Here is a 27,500-nt window from a genome sequence, read left to right on the forward strand (position 1 = left end):
GCTCCCCTTGAGGGAAGAGTTGCTTCTCTTGAGTCCGTGTGTGTGTGTAAGAAGAGTTGTGTCTTTTGAGGGAAGAGTTGCTCCCCTTGAGGGAAGAGTTGCTTCTCTTGTCTCCGTGTGTGTGTGAAGAGTTGCTCCCCTTCAGAGAAGAGTTGCTCCCCTTGAGGGAAGAGTTGCTTCTCTTGTCTCCGTGTGTGTGTGTGAAGAGCTGCTCCCCTTGAGGGAAGAGTTGCTCCCCTTGAGGGAAGAGTTGCTCCTCTGAAGGGAAGAGTTACTTCTCTTGTCTCCGTGTGTGTGGGTGAAGAGCTGCTCCCCTTGAGGGAAGAGTTGCTCCCCTTGAGGGAAGAGTTGCTCCTCTGAAGGGAAGAGTTACTTCTCTTGTCTCCATGTGTGTGTGTGAAGAGTTGCTCCCCTTGAGGGAAGAGTTGCTCCTTTGAGGGAAGAGTTGCTTCTCTTGTCTCCGTGTGTGTGTGTGTGAAGAGTTGCTCCCTTTGAGGGAAGAGTTGCTCCTCTTGAGGGAAGAGTTGCTTCTCTTGTCTGTGTGTGTGTGTGTGTGTGTGTGTGTATGAAGAGTTACTTCTCTTGTCTCTGTGTATGTGTGAAAAGTTGCTCCCCTTGTGGGAAGAGTTGCTCCTCTTGAGGGAAGAGTTACTTCTCTTTTCTCTGTGTACGTGTGAAAAGTTGCTCCCCTTGAGGGAAGAGTTGCTTCTCTTTTCTCCGTGTACGTGTGAAAAGTTGCTCCCCTTGAGGGAAGAGTTGCTTCTCTTGTCTCCGTGTGCATGTGAAGAGTTGCTCCCCTTGGGGGAAGAGTTGCTTCTCTTGTCTCCATGTGCATGTGAAGAGTTGCTCCCCTTGGGAGAAGAGTTGCTCCCCTTGAAGGAAGAGTTGCTTCTCTTGTCTCCATGTGCCGTGTGTGTGTGTGTGGTCGTGCCCACAGCAGAAAAGATACCACCAGCTGTGTTCACACGTCCAGGTCACTGTGACCCAGCGATGGTACCCTTCCCACTGTGGACATTGTCACAATATGCCTCTTCCTCTCCTCCCCTCACTCTCTCTTTCTGTCTCTCCTGTTTGTGTGTGTGTGTGTGTTGTGTTACTTCCATTTCGTAAACATATACCCCCATCTCTCTCCTCTCTCCCTGTCTCTCTCTACCAGTCTCTCTCACTATCTATCTCTCTCCTCTCCCTGTCTCTCTCTACCAGTCTCTCTCACTATCTATCTCTCTCTCTCCCGGTCTCTCTCTCTCTCTCTCTCCCACTCTCTGTTGAACATCCCCAGATGACAAAATATCACAAAAAGGAACAAAAAACACCATTGGCCAATAACACTACACAACAGACAGCTAGTACCCATCCCAGTGTTTCCAATCTCACTACCTAACTGCTAGGGCAAAACAGCACAGACAGTACATCACAGACTGCGGAAAAGACAGAAAAAAGTGTCAAGGCTTGCTTGAAAAAAATGAAGGGGAATGGACTGGGAAGGCCGAAAAGGGAGACAACAGTGAAGGAAGAAAAAAAGGCAGATATAAAGAAAGCAATAGAAAAGAGGAAATTTCTAGCACAGAATTTCCAGAGGGTGTGGATGCCATTCATACTAAAAGACCCTCTCTCTCTCAGTCCCACCCTCTCTCTCCCCAACCAGTCCCCCCCCCCCCCCATCCAGCAGGGGATCTCCCTCTCTCAGTCCTCTCTCTCCCCAATCAGTCTCCCCCCCCCCCCAGCATCCAAGGGGGGATCTCCCTCTCTCAGTCCCCCCCTCTCTCTCCCCACCCACCCACCCCCCATAACCACCCTTCCTTAGTCAGCTCAACTCCCCTCAATCCAGGAGAGACAACCAATACATGAAATGTGCTGCTCACACTGCCATCATTCAACGTCCTCTGGTGTCTACAGTCTGGGCACGCACGCACGCACGCATGCACACACACGCACACACACACACACACACACACACACACACACACACACACACACCTGACTCACACACACGCACACACACACACACACACCTGACTCACACACACACACACACCTGACACACACACACACACACACTCACACACACATCTCCTATCATTAAAAGTCAAGACATTAACTTAAAGTAACACACACTGACTCATACCACAAACAACACACATTCACACAAATAACACACATTCACACAAACACAAACAATCACATGACACACATTCACACAAACAACACACATTCACATAGACATCATACAAACAACACATATTCACAAACAGCAAACATTCACATAAAAGAGCAAATAACAGATGACAGAACAAACAAACAGATGATACAACAGATGATGACAGAACAGACAAATGGACAGATGACAGAACAGATGACAGAACAGACAAATGAACAGATGACAGAACAGATGACAGAACAGACAAATGAACAGATGACAGAACAGATGACAGAACAGAAAAATGGACAGATGACAGAACAGACAAATGGACAGATGACAAAACAGATGACAGAACAGAAAAATGGACAGATGACAGAACAGATGACAGAACAGACAAATGGACAGGTGACAGAACAGATGACAGAACAGACAAATGGACAGATGACAGAACAGATGACAGAACAGACAAATGGACAGATGACAGAACAGACAAATGGACAGATGACAGAACAGATGACAGAACAGACAAATGGACAGATGACAGAACAGATGACAGAACAGACAAATGAACAGATGACAGAACAGACAAATGAACAGATGACAGAACAGACAAATGAACAGATGACAGAACAGATGACAGAACAGACAAATGAACAGATGACAGAACAGATGACAGAACAGACAAAGGAGCAGAAGACAGAACAGACAAATGGACAGATGACAGAACAGATGACAGAACAGACAAATGGACAGATGACAGAACAGATGACAGAACAGACAAATGGACAGATGACAGAACAGATGACAGAACAGACAAATGGACAGATGACAGAACAGACAAATGGACAGATGACAGAACAGATGACAGAACAGACAAATGGACAGATGACAGAACAGACAAATGGACAGATGACAGAACAGATGACAGAACAGACAAATGGACAGATGACAGAACAGATGACAGAACAGACAAATGGACAGATGACAGAACAGACAAATAGACAAAGGAGCAGAAGACAGAACAGACAAAGGAACAGATGACAGAACAGATGACAGAACAGACAAATGGACAGATGACAGAACAGACAAATGGACAGATGACAGAACAGATGACAGAACAGAAAAATGGACAGATGACAGAACAGATGACAGAACAGACAAATGGACAGATGACAGAACAGACAAATGGACAGATGACAGAACAGATGACAGAACAGACAAATGGACAGATGACAGAACAGATGACATAACAGACAAATGGACAGATGACAGAACAGATGACAGAACAGACAAATGGACAGATGACAGAACAGATGACAGAACAGACAAATGGACAGATGACAGAACAGACAAATGGACAGATGACAGAACAGATGACAGAACAGACAAATGGACAGATGACAGAACAGACAAATGGACAGATGACAGAACAGATGACAGAACAGACAAATGGACAGACGACAGAACAGACAAAGGAGCAGAAGACAGAACAGACAAAGGAACAGATGACACAGAGGACAAATGAACAAAAGACACAAAACAGCAGATGGCACTGCAGACAAACAAACAAATGAGACAGCAGACAGTCGAGCAGATGATGCAGCATGCAAAGACTTGAGAGAGAGTTCCCATGATGACGACAGGGCTTCGACATCAACTTCGCCTGACGGAGCAAGCGTGGCAGTGACAGAATCAACAGCCACTGACCCAAACAAATCGTTCACTTTTTTAACATCCTCATGTGTGCTGCATAGCTATGTCATACTGCCGCCTTATACATTGTTAAAACTGGAAATTCTTTCAAATTTGGAGGATGCGACTTGCAATCCAAACAGCACTGTGATCAGTAAAATATGGTAACGGAGAAAAAAATGGAAAGAACAAAAAGGAGGAAAAAGAGGAGGAATGAAAATCAACTAAATAAACAAGAGAAGAAAAACAAAACGAACACTAAAGAATGCCGTCAACGCACAAAGAAATTCAACTAAATAAACACAAAGGAATGCAGTGAACTAAACAAAGATCAAGGTATGCAGTCAACTAAAAACAGAGGAATACAGAGGTATGCAGTCAACTGAACACAAATGAATTCAGTCAACTAAGCGAACATAAAGGAATGCGGTCAACAGAACGAACTAAAACAAACAACAAATAGAGTAAAGCTGAACACAAACTCCAATCAATCACTCAAAGTCTGGAACCAACACACAACACACAACAGAAAAGAACGAGAGAAAGTGGAGAGAGAGAGAGAGAGAGAGCGGAGAGAGACAGAGAGAGAGAGTACAGTTCAGTTCAGTTCAGTTACTCAAGGAGGCGTCACTGTGTTCAGACAAATCCATATTATGCAACAGCACATCTGCAAAGCCAATGCCCGACCAGCAGCATAACCCAATGTGCTCAGTCACACCTTGGGAGGGGCAGGGGGCTGAGGGGGTGTGGGGGGTGCATAAACAAATAAATGAATACATCATTGAATTAATGAATAAATAACAAATGAATAAATAAATAGATGAATAAATAAACAAATAAATAAATAAACAAATAACACACAAAAAGTGAGCAGATAGATAATGAAATAAAATCAAATTATTCAAAATGCAGGAAAAGAAAAAAAAGTGAATAAATATTTGTTTTAATAATAAAAAGAAAATAATGATAATATATAAGAGAGAGAGAGAAGGGGGAGGGGTGTGGGGGGGCAAGGAGAGAGAACAGGTAAACCACAGGAACACAAAACCACAATCAACCACTCACAGTCTGGACGTCTCCGAGTTCCCCTCATCTCCCTCGATGCGGTACACCTTGCCGTACATGACGTACTCAAACTGGTCGGCGCGGTTGGGACCCGAGGTCTGTGGGTTGAACTCCGTGTCGTCTGGCACCCCGTCCTCCCGCAGGGTGGTCACGATCACCAGCCGGAACTTCTCACCTGCGTGGCACACAAGTGGTTCAAGGTTCGATTCCATGCAGGAAAAAGGGAAACAATATGTATCTGACTCTCAACTGCACACCGCAGTTTCAGTTTCTCAAGGAGGCGACACTGCGTTCGGACATATCCATATACGCTACACCACATCTGCTACTGTGTGTCATCTGTTCTGTTGTCTGATCAGCAGTATAAGCCAGTGCGTTAGTCAGGCCTTGAGTGCATGCATGTATATATATTTTGTGTGTGTGTGTGTTTCTATCAGAGCACATTTCTTCAACTTAATTTTGCCAGACACATTTTTGTTTCTTTATTTTTCTTTCTTTTTTTTCATCACAAAACCTTTTTTTTTCTTTCCTTTTTTTCCTGAAGCAGTGTGTAAGTGCACAATGGTTATGTTTCCTGAGTGTGGGAGTCCAAGGACACTTTCTGTTGCCATGGGTCTTTTTCACTGCGCTAACTACATGCTACATAAGGGACCAGGTATTGTATCCATAATGACGAGTCACAATACAATAAATCAATAAAATACATAAATACATAAAGAATGCAGAAGAAACAAACAAAAAAATCAATAAAAAATCAAGTAAAATAAACAAATAACAAACACATCAACCCACTTCCAAAATGTCACCACAAAAACAGCCAGTACTTATCACAAACCATCAGTACTGCAATAAAAAATATAATAGCAAATGATAACAAAATCCAATCAATTCCATTTTACAAAAAAGTTTTTTCATCCTCCCATCAGGTGTTTACCAGTGACTGAGTAGCCAAAATGCTTTTCTTCCATTTATGCAAACAACTGCATGCTGTGCTGAAAATTTAATAACAGGGCATAGAGAGAGAGAGAGAATGAGAGAGAGAGAGGGGGGGAGACAGACCACACACACACACACACACAGTCACATACACACACAGACTGTAAACACACATACACACACACACACACACACACACACAAGCACACACACACACACACACACAGACAAGTGAGTGGTGTGGCAGTGCAAGGGAGGTAAGCATACAGAAAAAGCCTCCAGGCTGAGCTTCACACAGGAGTTGTCTGGAACTTTACTTCACACAACAAACACTCCATGCACAGCTCGGCAGTCATGTGACAAGGGAGGTAATGCCCTGAGTTCCACCATCGGTTGTCTTGCTTGGCAGAACAAAAATAATTGTCTCCAGGTACATTAACTATCCAGCTATCATGACAGTTTGAAATTGTAAGGGAGACTATATTTGATTATGTGTTGTTCTGCACCTACACACACAACCACATGCATACACACACACACATGCACACACACATGCACACACACACACACACACACACACACACACACACACACACACACACACGCACACAAGCACGCACACACACACTTCATCTTCACAAACACACAAAAGATGCTCTCTTTAATAGATACACAAAGTTCACACACATACACCTGCACACACACACACACACAAGAAAGGCTCTCTCTCACACTCTCTCTCTCCCCCTTACACACAGATACCAAACACACCTACCCACCCGCACACACTCATAAACACACACGCACACACACACTCTCACACACACACTCTCTCTCTCTCTCTCTCTTTCACTATCACACAAACTCAACACAGAAGAATATAGAACACTGTTGTGACACCCACACACAATGACACCCCCCACCCCCACATCTGTCACAAAGGCAACCTGACAGTGACACATAAACAATATATATATATGTGTGTGTGTATACATTTGTATCACAACCACTGAACCAGCGTGAATGCGCCAGTAAAGGACTAAACTGATAAAACCTTCACCTTATACCTTTGATCCTGAAATCATCGTTAACACTCACAGACACACACAAACAGTATCAGTAGCTCAGGGAGGAGTCACTGCGATCGGACAAATCCATATACGCTACACCACATCTGTCAAGCAGATGCCTGACCAGCAGCGTAACCCAACACACTTAGTCAGGCCTTGAGGGGAAAAAAAAAAAGAAGAAAAAGTAAAAAAGAAGAGGTAAATGAATATCTAAGAAAAAAAACCACACGGATTACAGGATCTTTAACGTGCGTATTTGATCTTCTGCTTGCGTATACACACGAAGGGGGTTCAGGCACTAGCAGGTCTGCACATATGTTGACCTGGGAGATCGTAAAAATCTCCACCCTTTACCCACCAGGCGCCGTCACCGTGATTTGAACCCGGGACCCTCAGATTGACAGTCCAACGCTTTAACCACTCGGCTGTTGCGCCCATCAACACCATGCCCAAACAGTGCATCAAACCCTGATCACTGCTGAACGCTGGATCACAAGTCCAACAGCTGATTCTGCCACGCTGTCTTCACAAGCTAGGTGTGCACATGCCCTACAACTCAGTGCAACAATGAACAACCCACCCTAGCGACAGCCCTGAGCCAGACAATGCAGACGATTCACAAACACTTGACACACATCGGGGAAAAGGTTCAGCGAGATACCATGGTATGTATATAATATCCATCATGGCTCGATAATCTGTTATCTACAGTCTAGACTTTCATCTGCAGTCTTTCACAAAGGGCAAACATAAACTGTTATCTGGAGTCTAGACTTTCATCTGCAGTCTTTCCCAAACGGCAAACATAATCTGTTATCTACAGTCTACACTTTCATTTGCAGTCTTTCACAAACAGCAAACATGTTTGCACTTTGCTGGTGATACTAGATAAAAACAAAACTGACAAATAATAAATATATATGCATATATTGTGCTAAATCTTGAGTGGAAACATTCACACCCCCACACCCCCCCATCCCCACCAGGACCTCCCCACACCTTCATCCCACCCACCCACACACACCCTCCCCTACACCCATCACACACACACACACACACACACACAGACACACACACACACACACCCTCACTGACCAAATATCACTTTTGAGTTGAAATGTAAAATTGAAGACTGGCACTCACTATGACTGGCCATAAACAGACAAGTGCTCTTCGCACACTGAGCTAATGTCACTTTTGAGTTGAATTGTAAAACTGAAGACGGGAACCCAATGGGACTCAATGAGATTGGAGTGTTCTTCGTTCCTCCCCGACCTGCCGGAGGGTGTAAGGGGCAGTAAGTACGTGTATCTGCCTTTGTGGTGTTTCATTCTTATCTACCTTTGTTTGGTTTTTAAAATAATTTTTCTGCATGCATATTTATAGTGTGTGTGTGTGTGTGCACATACATGTGTCATGTGTGTATGTGTTTGGGTGTGTGTGTGGGGGGGGGAGGGAGTGGAGGGGGCCAGGGGGGAGTGAGTGAGTGAGTATGTGTGTATGTGTGTCTGTGTGTGTGCGTGTGTGCATGTGTATCACATGTATACATTCATCTGAGTATGTATGCATGGGTGCTTACTTCTCATTATTTGAATGATAGTTCACTATAAGGTTCAACTGACTGTATGTTACACACATGGAATAACTGTTACAGAATTTTGTTACTTTTTTTGTTCCACTTTACCCACAAGCATGTGATAACTGCATTCTAATGGCTGGCAGAACATTATAATATGATAACTATTGTGGTTATCATCCTGAAGGACTCACTGAGCTTGATGGGGTACAGCATAGTGTTGACATCCAGGATCAGGTCCATCTTGAACGACTCGCTCTCACAGAACAGTCTGGACACTGCAACAGGCACAGCAACACAGGTCTGCGTCATCATCACTGTCTTCGTCATCATCACTGTCTTCGTCATCATCACTGCTGTTTTCATCATCATTGTCGTTTTCATCATCACTGTCGTTTTCATCATCATTGTCGGGCAGAAAGATGGAATGAGAGAAGAGAAAAGAAAGAAAGAAAAATAAGGAAGAAAAATGATAAGGCAGGGTAATCACACACACACACACACACACACACACACACACAGAATGCAAACTCTTTTTTGTTTTTTGATGGGTTTTTTTTTTTTCAATTACTTACACCGCCAAGTTGTAACAAAATACACTTGGTGGTAAGGGGCTTTAATTTTTGTTTGGATTTAATTTGGATAAAAGAATTCAACATTAAAAGAAATACGGTTTGGATCAATTTTGTTGTGGATCAATTTCCTTTCAGCGACACCACTTTTGTAGATGTGAACCCGAGTGGTTTATCAGATAATAAAAGGGGGCGGTACAAAAGAATTACTGTATTAAAGGATAGAAAAGATCCATGCACAGGCCCTAGGACATATACACGGCCAGTGACAAAAGGGGTTTTGTATTGTTTTATTATACAATAGTTATAAGAAGAGAAGAAGGAGAGATAAGACGACGCAGTGATACGTAGCGAGACACTGTCCGTTGGAGCATCACACACTGGTCATGAATCATCCGATATATATCTTTCTGTCTGTCTGTCTCTTTCTCACTTCTTTTTCTTTCTTTTCTTTTCTTTTATTCTTTTTTTTTTTGTGCTGGTATTTCAACAAACCTTCTTTATAATTTTTTTTTTTAAGCCATTGGACTTAAAGTTTTTCCTAAAACAAAAAAACAAAAGAAACCACTCATACAGAATACCATTTTTCAGTCTGTGTAATACGCACATTGAATCCAACTCAAAGCGGAACACTTCATTTAACACTTCTGAAGCTGCATCCAAAGTATCACCACTCAATTCTATGACCAGTAGTACTAACTTGTACCACTACAGAGAACTAGTACTAACACAGCAGGGGGAGAAAAAAACAACAACAAAAAACACCCACACTATCCATAACAATAATGTGCACTGAATTTATATAGCGCTTACCCTGCCGATCATTTCACTTTTTCACATTCACACAACAGATTCCGACCTGCGATGAATGATCTATAACTCTGTCACAAGCACCCCATGACGACATTGTGAAAACACCCACCCAGCACATGTCTCTCACACACATTTCCACACAAGCCACACCCAAAACAGGCCTAGTACGTACACTACACGCAACGGCGAGGCTGATAATACCAAGGCCTTGAGAATCAAACAAGGGCAAATAACTCACCTCCCTGACCCAGTCACACCACAAATCTATAACCAACCTCGCATTTTATACATGTATACAAAGAGAAAACAAAACAAAACAAAAAAACACACACACAGACTTTTAAATAAATCTTTTGATAAATTAGAGAAGTGTGTGGGATCAACCACCGCCCCCCCATCCACTCTCTCCCCTTTCCAACAAATACACCTGCTTTTCAGTTTCAGTTTCAGTTTCTCAAGGAGGCATTGGGAAAAATCCATATACACAAACACATGACCACATGTGCTAGGCAGAGAGATGCCTGACCAGCAGCATAACCCAACACGCTTTGTCAGGCCTTGACTGCATGCAAAAACATCAAAATAATGGACTACCACAGAATCTTCCCAGAGGACAACACTCCGGTTGGCATGGGTTCTTTTTCAGTGCACCAACTGACCAAGTGTGTGCTGCACACAGGACCCTGGTTTATCGTCACATCCCAATGAGAGGGTGATCAGTTTGATTTTCCTGTCAAACTTGGGAGAAAGGGCGAGACAGAGATTCAAACCCAGACCTTCACGGACACTGTACTGGCAGACACGCGTCTTAACCATTCAGCCACATCACTACATTCTGCTACTTTCCTTTTTCTTTCCAAGCACACTTACTTTTTCAACTTTTGCAGCTAATGATACACCATACTCGACCCTATGGCCGGTTAGACAGGTATAAGCTGGCCAGAAACATGTAGACATCCACCCCCCCCCCCCCCCCCGACCCCCCACAGAACTGGTTCAGACCCAGAGTGGTGACACACACTGTGACATCACTACACCATCAAACTGTCTCTGTCTGCTGGTTGTTGGACCGCTCAGCCCACTGTCAACCACCTGTCTCCCACCTGTCTCCCACCCCCCACCTGTCTCCCACCTGTCTCCCACCCCCCCACCTGTCTCCCACCCCCCACCTGTCTCCCACCCCCCCACCTGTCTCCCACCTCCCCACCTGTCTCCCACCTGTCTCCCACCTCCCCACCTGTCTCCCACCTCCCACCTGTCTCCCACCCCCCACCTGTCTCCCACCTCCCCACCTGTCTCCCACCCCCCACCTGTCTCCCACCTCCCCACCTGTCTCCCACCTGTCTCCCACCTCCCCACCTGTCTCCCACCTCCCACCTGTCTCCCACCCCCCCACCTGTCTCCCACCCCCCACCTGTCTCCCACCTCCCACCTGTCTCCCACCCCCAACCTGTCTCCCACCTCCCCACCTGTCTCCCACCTGTCTCCCACCTCCCCACCTGTCTCCCCCCCCCCCCCCCACCTGTCTCCCACCTCCCCACCTGTCTCCCACCTGTCTCCCACTCCCCACGTGTCCCACCCCCACCCGTACCCTCCCCTCTGTACCCCCCCCCCTTTCTCCCATTTGTCTCTGCACACAGGTAGGGCGGTGCCCTGGCACCAGTGTCCTTGACATTCAGCGTCCACACATTTTTTTACGCTACGCACATGATCTTCTTCTTCTGCTTTCTGTGTTCTGGGGCCGCAATTATCACATTCACTCATCCTTTGCACGAGTTGACTTTTACTATACATTGTATCTATGACTTTTTCCACCACCAGCCATGTAGGGTGACACAATTTAAGCTAAGTGATGAGTCTCATTGTAAATCCTCATTCAATATCACACACACACACACACACACACACACACACACACACAGAGTAAACTGTCCCAAGTATACTGCATACAGTATACATGAATACACATAATGTACATTATATGGGTCACACAACTTGACCTAAGTGATGAGTTTCAACATAAATCCTCACTCAATATCCTCCACACTAACACCCACCCACCCACACACACACCCACACACACACACACACACACACAGCAAACTGTCCCAGGTAGAACTGAACACAAAGATGTCCCACCAAGTGTGCCACACAACCAAAGCTAAGTGATGAGTCTCAGCATGTATAGCCTCAATCAATATGCTCCTCCCTGCAACCTTGCTACTGCTGCGCTGAAGCCAACTGGTCCGGCTTGTTCAATTCAAGCTGGTCTCTGCCCTCCACCCCCTCCCCCCTCCCCAATGCCCCTCCTTTCCTCTCTGCTTCTGTGTGTGTGTGTGTGTGTGTGTGTGTGTGTGTGTGTGTGTGTGTGAGTGTGTGTGTGAATCTGTGTGTGTGTGTGTGTGTGTGTGTGTGTGGGTGTGTGAATCTGTGTGTGTGTGTGTGTGTGAATCTGTGTGTGTGTGTGTGTGTGTGTGTGTGTGTGTGTGTGAATCTCTGTGTGTGTGTGAATCTGTGTGTGTGTGTGAATCTCTGTGTGTGTGTGTGTGTGAATTTCTGTGTGTGTGTGTGTGTATGTGTGTGTGTGTATGTGTCATTGTGTGTGCATGTGTGTGAATCTGTGTGTGTGTGTGTGTCTGTAAATGTGTGTGTGTGTGTGTGTATGTATGTGTGACTAAATGTGTGTGTGTGTGTGTGTGTGTGTGTGTGTGTGTGTCTAAATGTGTGTGTGTGTGTGTGTGTGTGTGTGTCTAAATGTGTATGTGTCTAAATGTGTGTGTGTGTGTGTGTGTGTGTGTGTGTGTGTGTGTGTGTGTAAATGTGTGTGTGTGTCACTCTGTGTCTCTGTGTGTGTGTGTGTGTGTGTGTGTGTGTGTGTGTGTGTGTGTGTGTGTGTGTGTGTGTGTGTGTGTGTGTGTCTGTCAATGTATGTGTGTGTGTGGGGGGGGGGATGTGTGAGTATGCGTATGTGTGCCAGCATGTGTGTTTTGATTTGCACGTGCACATGTGTATGTAAATTTGTGTGCCTCTGTCTCTTTCAATCTGAGTGGGTGGGTGGGATGTGTGTGTGTGTGTGTGTGTGTGTGTTTACCAGCAGGTAACCATTTTCACCTCGACAGACAGCCACACTCAGTCTTCAGAGGTGTGCATGCTGGGTATGTTTCTGTTTCCGTACTCCACTGAACACTGAGCTGAAAGTCCCATGTACACCGCTTTGTTGTGAGAAGAGAGGTCTTCCAGTTCCATGAGACTCTTTTTACCCCAACATGTAGACAGCCATACTCTGTCTTCAAAGCTGTGCATGCTGGGCACACTCAAAACCTTAGTGTACACAACAACCACCCCCCCTCACTCATTAGAACAGTAACAATTGATAAACTTTACTGCAGGGAACAACAAAATACTCAACACCTTCCTTGCTTCAGTTCAGCACCCCCACCCCAACCCACCCCACCCCAGTCAAACAGTGCCCTGGGCATTTCCCCCTGTCATGCTTCACTGCTCGTCTAAGGCTCTGAATAATAATGTCGTCGACGTCACTCCAGGCACTGAACCGAACTGCAGTCCTCTGCAAAGGCCAGGAACCGGCCAACCGACTGTTCCAGGTCACAGCTCCGGATCGCACAAGACCCAAAACCGACAAAAGCTAATCCCTGACGACTGCGCAGGCTTGTTGACATGACTTCTCCCTTAGCAACGCGCTCGGGGTGAGCAGTTTGTATGTGCATCGAAAGTCAGCAAGAACGGGCATGCACGCGTTTGCAAAAATATTGAGATCACTCTCTCCCTCTCTCTCTCTCTCTCTTTCTCAGGCAGTCAAGTTTCTTGGGTGGGGTGGTGTGGGGCTGGGTGGGTACAGGGCACAATGGGTGCAGGACTTTGCTGGCTGTCTTTCACCTGGGCTGTATGGCAATACCTCTGTGTGTGTGTGTGTGTGTGTGTGTGTGTGTGTGTGTGTGTGTGTGAGTGTGTGTGTGTGTGTGTGTGTGTGTGTGTGTGTGTGTGTGCATGTGCACGTTGTGTGTACAATGTATGCATATGTGTGCATTTAAGTGTGTGTGTGAATATGTATGTACATGTGTGTATTAATACATATATATATATATATATATATATATATATATATATATATATATATATATAAAAATATAAAAGCATGTGTTTTCAGTGTGTGTGTGTGTGTGTGTGTGTGTGTGTGTGTGTGTGTGTGTGTGTGTGTGTGTGTGTGTGTACATGTGTGTGTATAAGCATGTGTATACATGTATACAGTATACCTGTATGTGTGTATGTGTGTGTGTGCATGCGTGCATGCATGTGTGTGTCTTAGTGAGTGAATCCTTTTTCAGAAATACCCAGATCATTCTATCATGCGGGTTCCTGGGGTGCCATGGGGTGTGGTGAACACAACGGTACAGGACTCTGCAGACAGTCTTTCACCTGCGTCGTGTCCGGACTCTGTATTGATTTGGTCAATAGATCTATCTACACCCCCCACCCTGAACCCTCCCCACCCGCTGCCAAAACCTCTTTGTCATGTCTCCACTCAGCGCCTTTGAGACAAGCTGACGGGAGAATATTAACGCCAAGCTGGTGGCAGCAAGCTGAGATAAGGAAGTAATATCTTTATTATTAACTCAAATTTGAGAAATTCAGGTAGAACTTAGATTTTGAAGTGCAGTATTTCACAGGTCTGGACTGTAAAAACATACTGAATCTATATGATCATAGTAGCACTAATAGTATATTGAATACAGTAGCACTTGTAGTAGTATCTATATTGTAGCATGTAAACCAGAGACTAACCTACACTTACAAATGGGCTGACAGCAAAGTGAGGGCTGTATGATCAGTGGTTACTCTACTGCAATGGGAAGTCATTTACAGAGCTCTTGGTCTTTTGTGAAGGACTATGCCTCTCCAAGTAGGAGGCAAGATTGCACTGGCTCTTACTGCTGCAGTCTTGGGGGGCTAGCTGGCCTTTGTGGACCACCCCATCACCAACTGTCCAAAAACCCTCTTGGCTGGAAGAATGGAGTTGTAAGTTTGGATTATAATATTGGAAAGACACTCTCCACTATTACTGTATTAATCACATTTTAGCCCATATACTATAGTCAGTACAGCAGTTCTGATGGTCATAGTCAGACACGATTGACTATAATTAATACATAAATTATAATACAACTTTACAAGCCTTGTGGAGGCAAGTGGGAAGAATTGGGTGCCTCATGTCCAACCAAAAAAAAGGAAATGTGCATAGCTTACCTTTCTTTCTTTCTTCTTCTTTTTTTTTTTTTTTTCCTTCTTTGTTTTGTTTCAGAGTTTTGTGCATTCAAAGGTTTTGCCAACAAGCACTAAATTGTATCATACAACTCACTGACTCACTCAGTTCACATGACTATAAATAATGTTTCAGAGTTTTGTGCATTCAAAGGTTTTGCCAACAAGCACTAAATTGTATCATACAACTCACTGACTCACTCAGTTCACATGACTATAAATAATGTTTCAGAGTTTTGTGCATTCAAAGGTTTTGCCAACAAGCACTAAATTGTATCATACAACTCACTGACTCACTCAGTTCACATGACTATAAATAATGTTTCAGAGTTTTGTGCATTCAAAGGTTTTGCCAACAAGCACTAAATTGTATCATACAACTCACTGACTCACTCAGTTCACATGACTATAAATAATGTGCAACACGTGTGATGACTGTTCATCTGATGTCAAAATTTGTCACACATTAAAATATTAATATTATTAAAATAAAAAGGCGTCACTGTAAAACAATACAAACTTGGACCTTTTATCTTTCAAACATACCTATAAAATACTTAACAAACATACTAGCAGTCATTAGAATATGAGTTTAGTGCTGTTATTGTTACACACACATCTTATTCACAGACCTCTGCACTTAGGAGGTTGCGGTTTTTCTGCAGTCCTGATACACTGTCAATGCTTGTCACAAATTTAAAAAAGTGTAATCTATACAAACATGAACCTTATGTTTTTCAGATTTAATTGTAAAATACTGAACAAATATACCAGTTATCATAATATTTGTTTCATAGAGTTGCATACTGATGTCCCCTTAGGGATGTTTTTTCCCCCCTTCAAGCCCAATAAAAACTACTGTATCAATCCACATGGAAATTAACTTGTGCACTCACAGGCTTGTCATCAATATAATAATAATTATAATAATAATAATAAATCTATATAGCGCTGAATCTTGTGCTGAGACAAACTGAAGTGCTTTTGCACCAGTCAATCACACGCATGCATAACTCTAAAACTGGAGAAACTGAAGACAAGGAAGAGACAGGGAAGGGAGGCACACACTACACCACTACAACAGTAAGAGTCTACTCAAACAACCAGCTGTCAAAACTCAATGCAATAAATTGTTGAAACCTTGCCAGTCACTCCTGTTCTATGAATAAAACATATAAAACATATCATACTATATATCATATCATATACCACCTGGATGAATAGCTCCAGACTTGTTCAAGAATGTCAAGTCCTGAGCAAACTCCAGCTCAAACTTACACACACAAAAATCTGTCTGGAGTTTGACGCAAAAAAACCAACAAACCGAACTAAGTGATAGCATGTCTGGACACACCAGTTTAATTTCATTTTTTCTTTGGAGGGTGTGTTAGGGACCGACTGGGGGTGGGGTGGGGTGGGGGTTCCTCCACAAGTATAGACTTTTGTTGTGTGCAACAGCGGCCCAGTAGTAATGTGCCTGACTATGAGTCTGAAGTTAGAGTCCTAAGATTCAAGTCCCAAACCAGGATTTCTGACACCACCACCCCTGCCCCTTCCACTAGATTTCAAGCAGTGATCTGGTGCTAGCCTTTCAGACGAGACAATCAACTCAGATCCTGAATGACAATGCGCACTTAGACACAGCACACATAAACGAACCCATAGCACCAAAGGGTTGTCTGGTTCTGTTTGAAAAATCACCCTTGCAGGTGTAACAAAAACACTTCAAGACAGAAGAAAGAAAAAAAAAGAAAAATGGCGGTGCTGCAATGGGCTTTTCACTGGGAGAGCAGCCTGAATTTCACACAAAGAAATGTGTTGTGTTGACAAGTAACACAACCCAACACGATACAATGCAAGGCAATCAATTGTGTGGGTTACAGTGCAACTAAAACACACTGTTTGAGGAGGAGATCCATGTCACAATGGGTAACAAAACCTACAACACTACCATGCTGTATTGTGTTGGATAATATTGCAGTGTATTGGATAATATTGTATTGTATTGCACTGCATTGCACAGCACTGCATTGCATTATATGGTATTGTATTGTATTGTGTTGCACTGTATTGTGCTGTATTGTATTGTTGTAGTGATTTGTACTGTATTGTATTGTAGTTGGGGGGTTTTTTTTTGTTTTTTTACTGTATTTTTGTCGCAACAGATTTCTCTGTGTGAAATTCTGACTGCTCTCCCCAAGTAAAGTATATCAGTACTGTGCAATGCCATCTTTTTTTTTTCTCTCTCTCTCTCTCTCTTCCGTCTCCTGCTTTTATAGTTCTAGTGTATTTGTTTCACTGTCAAAGCAGATACCAAATTTGGTGGCAGTGTTTAGCATTTTAAATTTGACCAAGCTTGCGCAATCTTATTTCAAAATTCTTCATCAAAGCAGCATGTTAATTTGCAAGCTATCGACTACTGAGCTGTGCACTACCCAGTTTAGACAGGTCTAAATTCTGATGGTCTTCACATGGCCACACCCCCCAACAACCCCAAGAAACTGGTAACTTTGTTATTGCTTTGTGTGTATTTATTATTATACGACGTGGAAATTCAGAATTTAAAAAAGTTGTTGAAAAAAAGTTGTTGATCGAAAGTTGGGCCCAAAGCTGAGCAGATGAAGAAAGATTCCAGAGGGGAAAAGAAAATCACATGACTTCACACCAGTCACAATTCTACACATCTGCACTCTTGACACTTAAGTGCAATGCGTTCAGTTATAACAAATCTCTTGGCTTATAGTTATAGTTATACAGAGACAATGTGTGTGTGTGTGTGTGTGTGCGCGCGCACGAATGTGTGTGTGTGTGTGCGCGCGCATGTATGTATGTGTGTGTGTGTGTGTAAGCACACACATCCACACAAATTTGCTAACCACTGACTACTAAGCTGTGCAATACCCAGTTTAGACATACGATCTGATGATCTTGACTATACTTATGTCAACTGATCAAGACATATAGGCACACACACACACAGTGAGTGAGTGACACACACACACACACACACACACACTGTGACGAAGTGACACACATAACACACACTTTCATGTACACCCCATATACTGATAACCTTTTTTTCTTCTGAATCTTTTAATAAATCCACTGGTCCTAAATAGACACTACACACAAGGACATTTCTTTTCAACACAAAGAAGGGTATGGTAACAAGCTTCAGCTTGCCACATATCCTGGTTCCTGATCAGTCTTGGCTCAGTGTCAAGTCAGTTTGTCTCACATACATGTCTGGACAATGCTGCTGACATGGCCGCAAGCTAATATGCCTGTCGCAAGACTCTGAGTGCAGTCTGCCTACTTATTAAATATGTCTCTCTCCCAATGTCACTAGTGTTCGACTTGTTCAGTTGGTGTCAGATTGTCAGTGTCCTATTAACTTTTACTACATGGATGAGTCATATTTGCTTGTCTTTGTCTGTTTTTAAGTATTGTTTTATGAACAGAAACACGAGAATGTTGATGAAGTACCTGTTGTTCTAAGAATCAAACTATGTTCACAAACTAGTTAACTCTGAATCATAAAATGTTATTGAAAACTGGATTTTTCATACAACAACACTCACATCTAATATGACAAGACATTTCCAGAATACTTCATTTGATTCATTCAGATGAATACCCAAAAATTAAAAAATGAAATGAATTGATAACGAATTTGGAAATGAATAAAAGCACTGTTGTCCAGTATCACAACAAATTTGATGAGCAGCACAACATCAAATCATATATATTTGTATTAAATAGAAAGTAGAACTGAAAGGAAATCATGGTTATAATGCAGCAACAATGAATCAGTCTCTACACTGCCTTAGTTGGATTTTTTTTTTTTTTTTTTTTTAAAGGGGGGGGGGGGGGGGGTTCCCCGTTATTTTACACACTTTAACATGTTGACAGTTATCATTTCTAATTTTTGTACTTAAACATAATCAATTAATAGTATAAATCGTGCAATCTGTTACACAAATAGGAAAAAAAATCATCATTATGATATGATGTTTTAAGAAGAAGAAAATAATGAAGTCTAAAAATCCAATGAACATGGCTGAAAACTCAACATTCTCCAACCCACCAGCTGTCCTCAAAGTGAACCTGCGTCAACTGCAGCTGCCATTCCTGTCTCCCCACACCTGGGCTCATCAGTCTGCTGTCATCCTCCCTAACCTTCATCCTAACCTCACTGCTAACGGCTGGGCCAAAACCAGTGGATATTTCTCAGCTGGGCAGCAGTGAAAGCGGAGAGGTGTGCACGAGAAAGCAGGTCGGAGTGTTCTGTGACAGGTTACGAGGCAGAAACTCAGGCGACACACCACGTTTGACAACCGACCCAATCGTCAGCTCGGGATGGGAGCAAGCTGCGGCATGCAGACTGTTAGAACTGGTTGGGACAGCGACCAAGCTCAGCCCACAACACGCAACAGAGACCGACAACAAAACCCACACGACTGGACTCAGCACAACTCTGGCACGCTTCCATCGACGGAAAGAGGGCGCTTGGTTGGTTCCATGCAACCGTGTCCAAGCCTGGACTTGTATGCTTTCGCCTTGTCGAGAATCTCATAATTTCCCTTTCTTTGGCCCTCATCCAAAATAAGATCTGCGCATCGACATTTGGCAACAGGAAAATCACATGGCGTGTAATTCTCTTTCCATAAATTTCATCAAATGGAATACAGTTTTAGATTTTGTACATTATGTCGAAACTGATTTTCATACGCATGCATGTAAATTGATTAGTCGTAGAAAAACATTAATTACAATGGAAAATACAAAAGGCTCACCTCTGTCGAATTTTTTCCCATCTGGGTCGATATCCTTTACATCGAAGATATCTTCGAACAAAACACCAGCCATACTGTGTTTTTCTTTGCTAAACCAAAACTTCAGAGAAACAAAAGGTCACAACTCTGGAATTAGTCAACAGATAACCGAACAGTGTGTGGTAGTGTTTTGTATTATTATTGTTTTCCTCTCTTTGAACTTCAACACCGTCTATCTTTGGCACATGGCACGCACTCTCTGTATCTCCTCCAGAGAAAATTGTGGTGCAAGGGAAAGAACTTCTTCTTACAGGAAGTAAACAGATAGAAACGGTGCACACGCGCACAGTACACAGAATCACAGAAATGTTTGGCGATAGGCTAAAAGCCTTTTGCCCTCATAATCAGTGTCCATTTATGTGCTTTTGGATCACTTGTTGTGAATAGACCCTTGTTTAAATATGGCATAGTGTATACTATATTTATCTACAGCTCAATAAAGATTTAACTCTGTGGAAAATACATGGTTCGAAGGCGTTTACCGATGGTGCATTGATGGTGTCATAGGAAAGGTTATTCCACAGATTTATGATACGGTTAGTAAAGAACTTGCGGAACTGGTTAGTTACGAAATTAGTTTTGTTTATTTTGAAGTTGTGCCCTCGAGTTTTATCGTAGTTAGCCATAATAAACAAGGCCGGAAGAGGTGGTGCAAGGATCATAAATATTGTGCATGATCTTATATACTTCAATGAGATCACCTCTTAATCTTCTAAACTCTAGGCTAGGCATATTAAAAAGAGCCAGGCGCTCCTCATAACTAAGATCACGAGTACTATTAGTATTACTAGTTATACACTTGGTAAATCTGCGTTGAACTCCTTCAATCATATTTATGTGCTTTTTAAGGTAAGGGCACCATACTGAGTTTCCATATTCAATAATGGGCCTAACCAGAGCTTTGAACAATGGAATCATAATTTCGGGAGATTTATTAGTTATAGTTCTCACAAGAAGACCAGAAATTTGATTTCCCTTTTTCACTATATTATTTATATGTGCCTCAAAGCTTAGTTCTGGATCCATCGTGATCCCTAAATCTTTTTCGGCAGTTGTACTATCCATTGTTCGAGTTACCCCCTTTTCCTGTGGCCGCAGTTTCAAAACAGCGTGAACCAGAATAACTATCGTCTCAGCAAGAGTAATTTAATGTGCTGCAGTAAGATTTGACATAACACACACACACACACACACACACACACACACACACACACACACACACACACACACACACACATGTATATGTGTATACGTATATATATAACACAAAAAACACGCACACAACAGAGTCATTGCAAACCGAACTCGATAAAACATCACCTGTCCACTATTCAACACACACACACACACACACACACACACACACAGAGAGAGAGACTAAAAAATGGTATAAAACAAAGGTCGTACGCAGGAATCCACGAACACATTTTGCATAAACGCTTACACAACCTATTAAACAAATAATACGATGTATTCATGGCATGAAAAACAGCAAGCTGTAAAACAACAAGGACAAAGCAAATAAGACAACTTGAAGACATCAAATTACAATAGTAAACACATCATTCAACATAACAGTAAAAGTAAACTAGAATGATGTCTCAAGATCGAACTCAGCATAAAACTTTGAAAAACATTCCCTGGTCGGTAAAGTCAACTTTTTTTTCAGTTTTTTTTTGTGTCTGGTTGGGTTGGTTTTGTGTGTGTGTGTGTGTGTGTTAGTTTTGTTTTGTGTGGGGGGACGGCGAGGTGGGGTGGGTGTTGCATAAACAACTTTAGTTCAAAAATGAAGAAATAAAAGAAGTGAATGAGAAGTGTCCATCTCCTCTCCTCCCTCTCTCTCCAAAATGGAGTAAAATCCTTCAGTTCAACAACCCGCCCACTGATACAGGCGGAATAAAACTCCTTAGTTTTGACCGTATGGGGCGTCTCAGTTCCCGAGCTGAGGCTGAAGTTGGAAGTATTTTGCTATCTTTTGCACTCAAAGCAGCGGATATCCCAGTGGTAATAGTTCTTCGACTGAGGGGCAGCCTCTCACCCGACGAAAAATCATTATCAATTTCACGGCTTCCATCACTGGGCTGACGTCAGTACACGCAGTCTGGCCAATATATGAAACACGCACCGACACACGCGCGCCTGATACTGACACACACACCTGGCACTGACACACGACTGCACACACACACACACACACACACTAAAAAACACACTGACTAACTGAACACACACACACACACACACACACACACACACACTAAATTAATTAATAAATTAATAAATAATAATAAAAAATTCAATTATTAATTTTTTTCTCAAGGCCTGACTAAGCGCGTTGGGTTACGCTGCTGGTCAGGCATCTGCCTGGCAGATGTGGTGTAGCGTATATGGATTTGTCCGAACGCAGTGACGCCTCCATGAGCTTTTGCATTCAGACAACATGAAATCGACTCGTGATAATTTTCGCTACACCATTACTTGGCGATTCCTGACAGCGGCAGCACGGCCCATTGCATGCAAGCCAGGTATCTCATGAGCTTGTATACATTTTTGTGTAACTATCTGAGTGGATTTCCTCTGCAGAATTTTGCAAAAGAACGACACTTTTGTTGCCATGGGTTCTTTTTCAGTGCGCCAAGTGTGTGCTGCACACAATATATACTTGGGTTTATCTGGTCCGATTGCAATCATGCAATTTGGGACTGACACGATTCGAACCCAGACCCTCACGGACACTCACGGTTCGTGCTGCACACTGGACCTCGGTTTGTCGTCTGACCCGAATGCACTCAGTCTGGGACATGAATCGAACCCAGACCTTCACAGACACTGTCTTTGCAGATAAGCGTCTCAGTTAACCATTCTGTACTCGGAATGCATGTACTGAAATCGTAATTACAAAGACGATGAAGAATGATTGAGAGGAGACAGAACACACACACACACACACACACACACACACACACACAGGTTGCGTGAGGAAGGGGGCGGGGGCCCTTTTATGCGTTGATTCTCCGCGGGCCCTGTCTCTCTCCCAGGCAAACACACACACACACACACACACACACACACACACACACACACACACAGAGGTTGCGTGAAGAAGGGGGAGGGGCTCTTTTATGCGTTGATTCTCCGGCCCTATCTCTCTCCCAGGCAAACACACACACACACACACACACACACACACACACTGACATACACACTGGAGAGTGAGACAGGCTTGAATGACAGGACTGTGTTTTAACGGCAAAACAGCTAATGCTTTTATATTGACAGTCGGTCCTCTTGCATCGTCCGTTCCTGATACGCTCCCAGTTCTATACGCTAACATGGACTTAGGGATGTTTAACGTATGTACCTGATCTCCTGTGTGTGTGTTCACACGAAAGGGATTAAGGCCCCAGCAGCTGTTAGTATACAGTAGTGCATAATAGTAGTGAACAGTCAGTCTCACGACTGCGGGTTCGGTCACGGTGAAAATTGAAGGTGTGCATTTCCTTCCACTTAAAAAAAACAACAACAACCAAACAAAAAAACGGAAAAGAAGCTCCCGTCAATACGATTTAATAACTTTCGAAACCACGACGCTGTCATCAATGGGAGAGTGCTTGCCCTTTGAACCGGAAGTAAACTATGGTAAATAAAACGCGTCAAAAAACAAAGAAAAGAAGTCGCTCAACCCAATAATTTCGATTTCCCATCTCTCTCTCTCTCTCTCTCTCTCTCTCTCTCTCTCTCTCTCTCTCTCTCTCTCTCTCTCTCTCTCTCTCTCTCTCTCTCTCAATTTGCAGTTCAAGTCTACGAATTGAGCATAAACGTTTCTGCTGAATCTCAGTGTTCGGTAGGTTCAGTTATGGAAACAAGAAGACTAGGCCCAACATGCACACCCCCGAAAACGGAGTATGGCTGCCTACATGGCGGGGTAAATAAACAAAACGGTCATACACGTAAACTGTTACATGTCTGTCTGAGTGTGTATGTGTGCGTAGTTGAAATGTGATTGAATGACACAGGAAACGAACTTGTGATGAACGCCCAGTGGCAGCCCGGTCGTGCAGTCGGCTCTACCCAGGTAGGCAGACTGTTGTGCAAATGACCCCGTGTTTGTAAAGCGCTCAGAGCTTGGTCTCTGACTGAGGATCGCTGGAGAAGTATCCATATCAATCAATCAATCAATAAATAATAATAATGATAATGATAATAATAACAATGACAATAATAATAACTTAAACAATGACAATAGTAATAATATAACAATGATAATGGGAAAGGGGTGGGGTGGAAGGGACTCCAGGCTGTCGGGGTCAGTGGAGTAGGGAGAGAGACTGAAAACCGAGACAAGAGTGGTCATGTGTAATGTGAGTTGACTGGATTCAGTTAACTTAGTTTTCCGAGCCCGGAGTCTCTCAGTGAGCTCTTAGAGGTAAAGGACGCTATACAAATGATAATCAGTAGTATCAATACTGATTAACAGTGCTGTTATTACAATAATCATTATCATCATATCATAATTTTTGTTGTTTTTGTTGTTGATTAAAAACCGACGTGTAACACTGCTGGTGAGAAGCACTGATTTTAAACAAAACTGAAACGACAACTTGCATCATCATCATCACACACACACACACACACACACACACACACACACACACACACACACACACACACACACACACACACACATATATATATATATATATATATATATTAGTTCATACTGGAAAGGGATGAGCTGCCGGTTGAGAATTAATCAGAAGGGGGAAAGGTGGGTCTTCAGACTGGACTGAAAGATTGCAGCGAAGATGAGTGACGGAGAGGCTGAGGAAGCTGTTCCCAGAGAAAGGGGGCTTGGAGTGAAAAACTGCGTTGGCCATACATTTTGGTTCGAGCAGGAGTGGAAGGGAGTGTGTATGTGTGTGTGTGTGTGTAGTTGGGGGGGGGGGGGGGGGGGGGGTGGGGGGGGGGGGGGGGGGAGGAAGAAGAAGAGCGGAGTTGGCGCGAGGCCAGTATGTAAGGATGAATGTGATCAGAAAGATACTGTGGACCAGAAGCCTCAATGATCTTGAAACAAAGAGAGACTACTTTGTAAATAGTTCGTTCTTGTCCTCGGTGCCAGTGTAAAGCATGAAGGAGAGGAGAGACGTGGTCAAATTTACAGGAACGAAAGACAAGACGAGCAGCATAGTTCTGGACTTTCTGAAGCCTAGCAACGAGGTAGCTGGGTGGATCAACATGTGGGGAATTACAAAAATCTAGGCGGGGCAGCACAAAGACACAGAGGTGAGTTTTGGTGGTATCTTCAGTCAGGAGATGACGAATGGGTGCAATTCTGCGAATTTCAAAGTAACACAGTTTGCATTTATTTGCAACATGCTGCTGATAGTAGAGAGACTGGTCGAGTATGACACCAAGATTATGGACGGAAGAGGACGGAAAGAGGAATGTCAGTGCCACTGACTGAGGAAGGAAGAGAGACTGAGTGGCAAAGTCTTTGTGGGGTTATAATCATGATTTCAGTTTTATCCTCATTTAATTTAATCTTGTTTTCAGTCATCCATGTCCTCAGATCAGAGATGCAGGCCTAAGTAGAGTCAATGAGAGAGGGAAAGGGAGACCGAGGTCCCAACAGGTACAGCTGGTTGTTATCGGAAAAGCTATGGTGGGACAACGAATGATGATTCACAATGGTGGAAATTGGTTCTTCTTCTTCTTTCCGTTACACGACCAACATAGACTTGTCGATGACTCTGTCGTGGTTCATGCATGCTGGGTATTTTCGTGTCTCCATAACCCACCGAACACTGACATGGGTTACAGGATCTTTAACGTGCGTATTTGATCTTCTGCGTGCGTATACACACGAAAGGGGTTCAGGCACTAGCAGGTCTGCACATATGTTGACCGGGGAGATCGGAAAAATCTCCACCCTTTACCCACCAGGCGCCGTTACTGTGATTCGAACCCGGGACCCTCAGATTGAAAGTCCAACGCTTAAACCACTTGGCTATTGCGCCCGTCAACTCCGCTCTTCTGACTCCCGTATGCTTAGGCTCCCCCCCCCTTCCCCCCCCTCTTCCCACACACACTCCCTTCTTCTCCTGCTCGAACCAAAACGTATGGCCAACGCAGTTTTTCACTCCAAGCCCCCTTTCTCTGGGAGCAGCTTCCTCAGCCTCTCCGTCACTCATCTTCGCTGCAATCTTTCAGTCCAGTCTGAAGACCCACCTTTTCCCCTCCTGATTAATTCTTAACCGGCAGCTCATCCCTTTCCAGTATGAACTAAAATGACCTTTTGTGAGTGAGTGAGTTTTGATAGTTTTAGAATTTGTTGGTGGTATTTTTGATTGTGTACAAAAACGATTGTGTGCTGTGACTTGTGTGTATGCGTGCACCGCCGACGTGTGCTCAGCTTGTTTGTAGTGTGTGTGTGTGTGTGTGTGTGTGTGTGTGTGTGTGTGTGTGTGTGCCAGTGTGTGGAGGGGGGGAAGAAGAGAGGGCTGGGGGGAAGGGAGGGGGATGAATGAGCTTTAATGATATTTGGTATCTTGTGTTCAATTTTTCCTTTTTGATATTTACATATGTGTTCTATTTATAAACGCCTAGGGCTTGTTCTTAAGATTAGGTGTAAATGCTCATAATGATAATAATAATTTCTTCAAGAGTTCAGAAACTGGTTTGAAGGTGGCTTGGTGAGGATAGTCATGATTATTATTATATTATTATTATCATTATCAACAACAATAACACTGTCCCCCCCCCCCCCCCCCACTGATCGAGACATTCGCAGATTTTAAAATCCAAAATAACTATCAATCTTTTGACATTTGCTATACGCCATACCTTGATAACCATGGTTGACGCCATAACACCATGAAAGAGGGAGAACGAGGGATTTCAAGCACACGTAGTGATCGCAAGATTGCCCAACAGCTTTAACTGACCAAAACTTCCACATAGCCCAGATTTTGTTTTTAACTGGCATTTTGTTTACAACCAGCACCACATTTGATACGAAAAGTAAGTACACGTTTTTATTCATTTTGTTAATGGAGAATATGTTGTTTCCGTATTCGTATGATAGCGATCGTGGACTGTTTCCTTGCAGCTTTCAGACTGCTGTTTCAATATTTCAGGATAACTTTTAGGCAAATTTTGAACTTTGGGATGAATTCGGGAAGCATGGAACCAAAACTTAACTTTTATGTACTCTATAATGTTGAAAGCCCATTACAAATTTGGGCAACAAATGTCACATGACTTGATTTCAAGCAAAAATTGGCAGTGGTTGAAACATTTAAAACCGATTGATGGTTTTGTTTCCACGAGTGTGTTCATGAAACTGTTTTTTTCATATGTTAGCATGAAACCAGTTCTTTGACTAATATGAAATTTACTGTTAGGTATTTATATAGTGCGGGGAATCCCAGAATAAAATGAATCGATCAGGGTGTCATTGCAACTGTCGACGAATACTTGTTAGCTGTGGAAAATCCATTCGCTATTTTTGATCACACGTAA

At 43.3% G+C, this 27,500-nt stretch overlaps 2 protein-coding genes across 6 annotated transcripts in view; one reads left to right on the forward strand and one right to left on the reverse strand.

Moving 5' to 3' along the window:
* LOC143277476 (DNA-directed RNA polymerases I, II, and III subunit RPABC3-like) overlaps positions 1 to 20,175 on the reverse strand; it is a 51,151-nt gene extending 30,976 nt beyond the window's left edge. Inside the window, exons 1-3 of one of the 3 annotated variants that reach the window (XM_076582319.1) lie at positions 19,941 to 20,175; positions 8,674 to 8,757; positions 4,898 to 5,072 (exon numbers count right to left, since the gene is read on the reverse strand). In XM_076582319.1, coding sequence (XP_076438434.1) covers positions 4,898 to 5,072; positions 8,674 to 8,757; positions 19,941 to 20,013 — 332 coding nt within the window. In that variant the 5' untranslated portion in view covers positions 20,014 to 20,175. Of the gene's footprint in view, positions 1 to 4,897; positions 5,073 to 8,673; positions 8,758 to 9,864; positions 9,887 to 19,231; positions 19,628 to 19,940 lie in introns of those variants that run through there. The other 2 variants (XM_076582320.1, XM_076582321.1) reach the window with 2 other exon arrangements.
* Positions 20,176 to 26,846: 6,671 nt separating this feature from the next.
* LOC143277431 (uncharacterized) overlaps positions 26,847 to 27,500 on the forward strand; it is an 82,404-nt gene continuing 81,750 nt past the window's right edge. For all 3 annotated transcript variants that reach the window (XM_076582239.1, XM_076582241.1, XM_076582240.1), the window contains exon 1: positions 26,847 to 26,999. The gene's annotated coding sequence lies outside the window, so the exon portion shown is untranslated. The remainder of the gene's footprint in view (positions 27,000 to 27,500) is intronic.

This window comes from Babylonia areolata, chromosome 34 (assembly GCF_041734735.1).
Source record: "Babylonia areolata isolate BAREFJ2019XMU chromosome 34, ASM4173473v1, whole genome shotgun sequence".
NCBI classification, from domain to species: domain Eukaryota; kingdom Metazoa; phylum Mollusca; class Gastropoda; order Neogastropoda; family Buccinidae; genus Babylonia; species Babylonia areolata.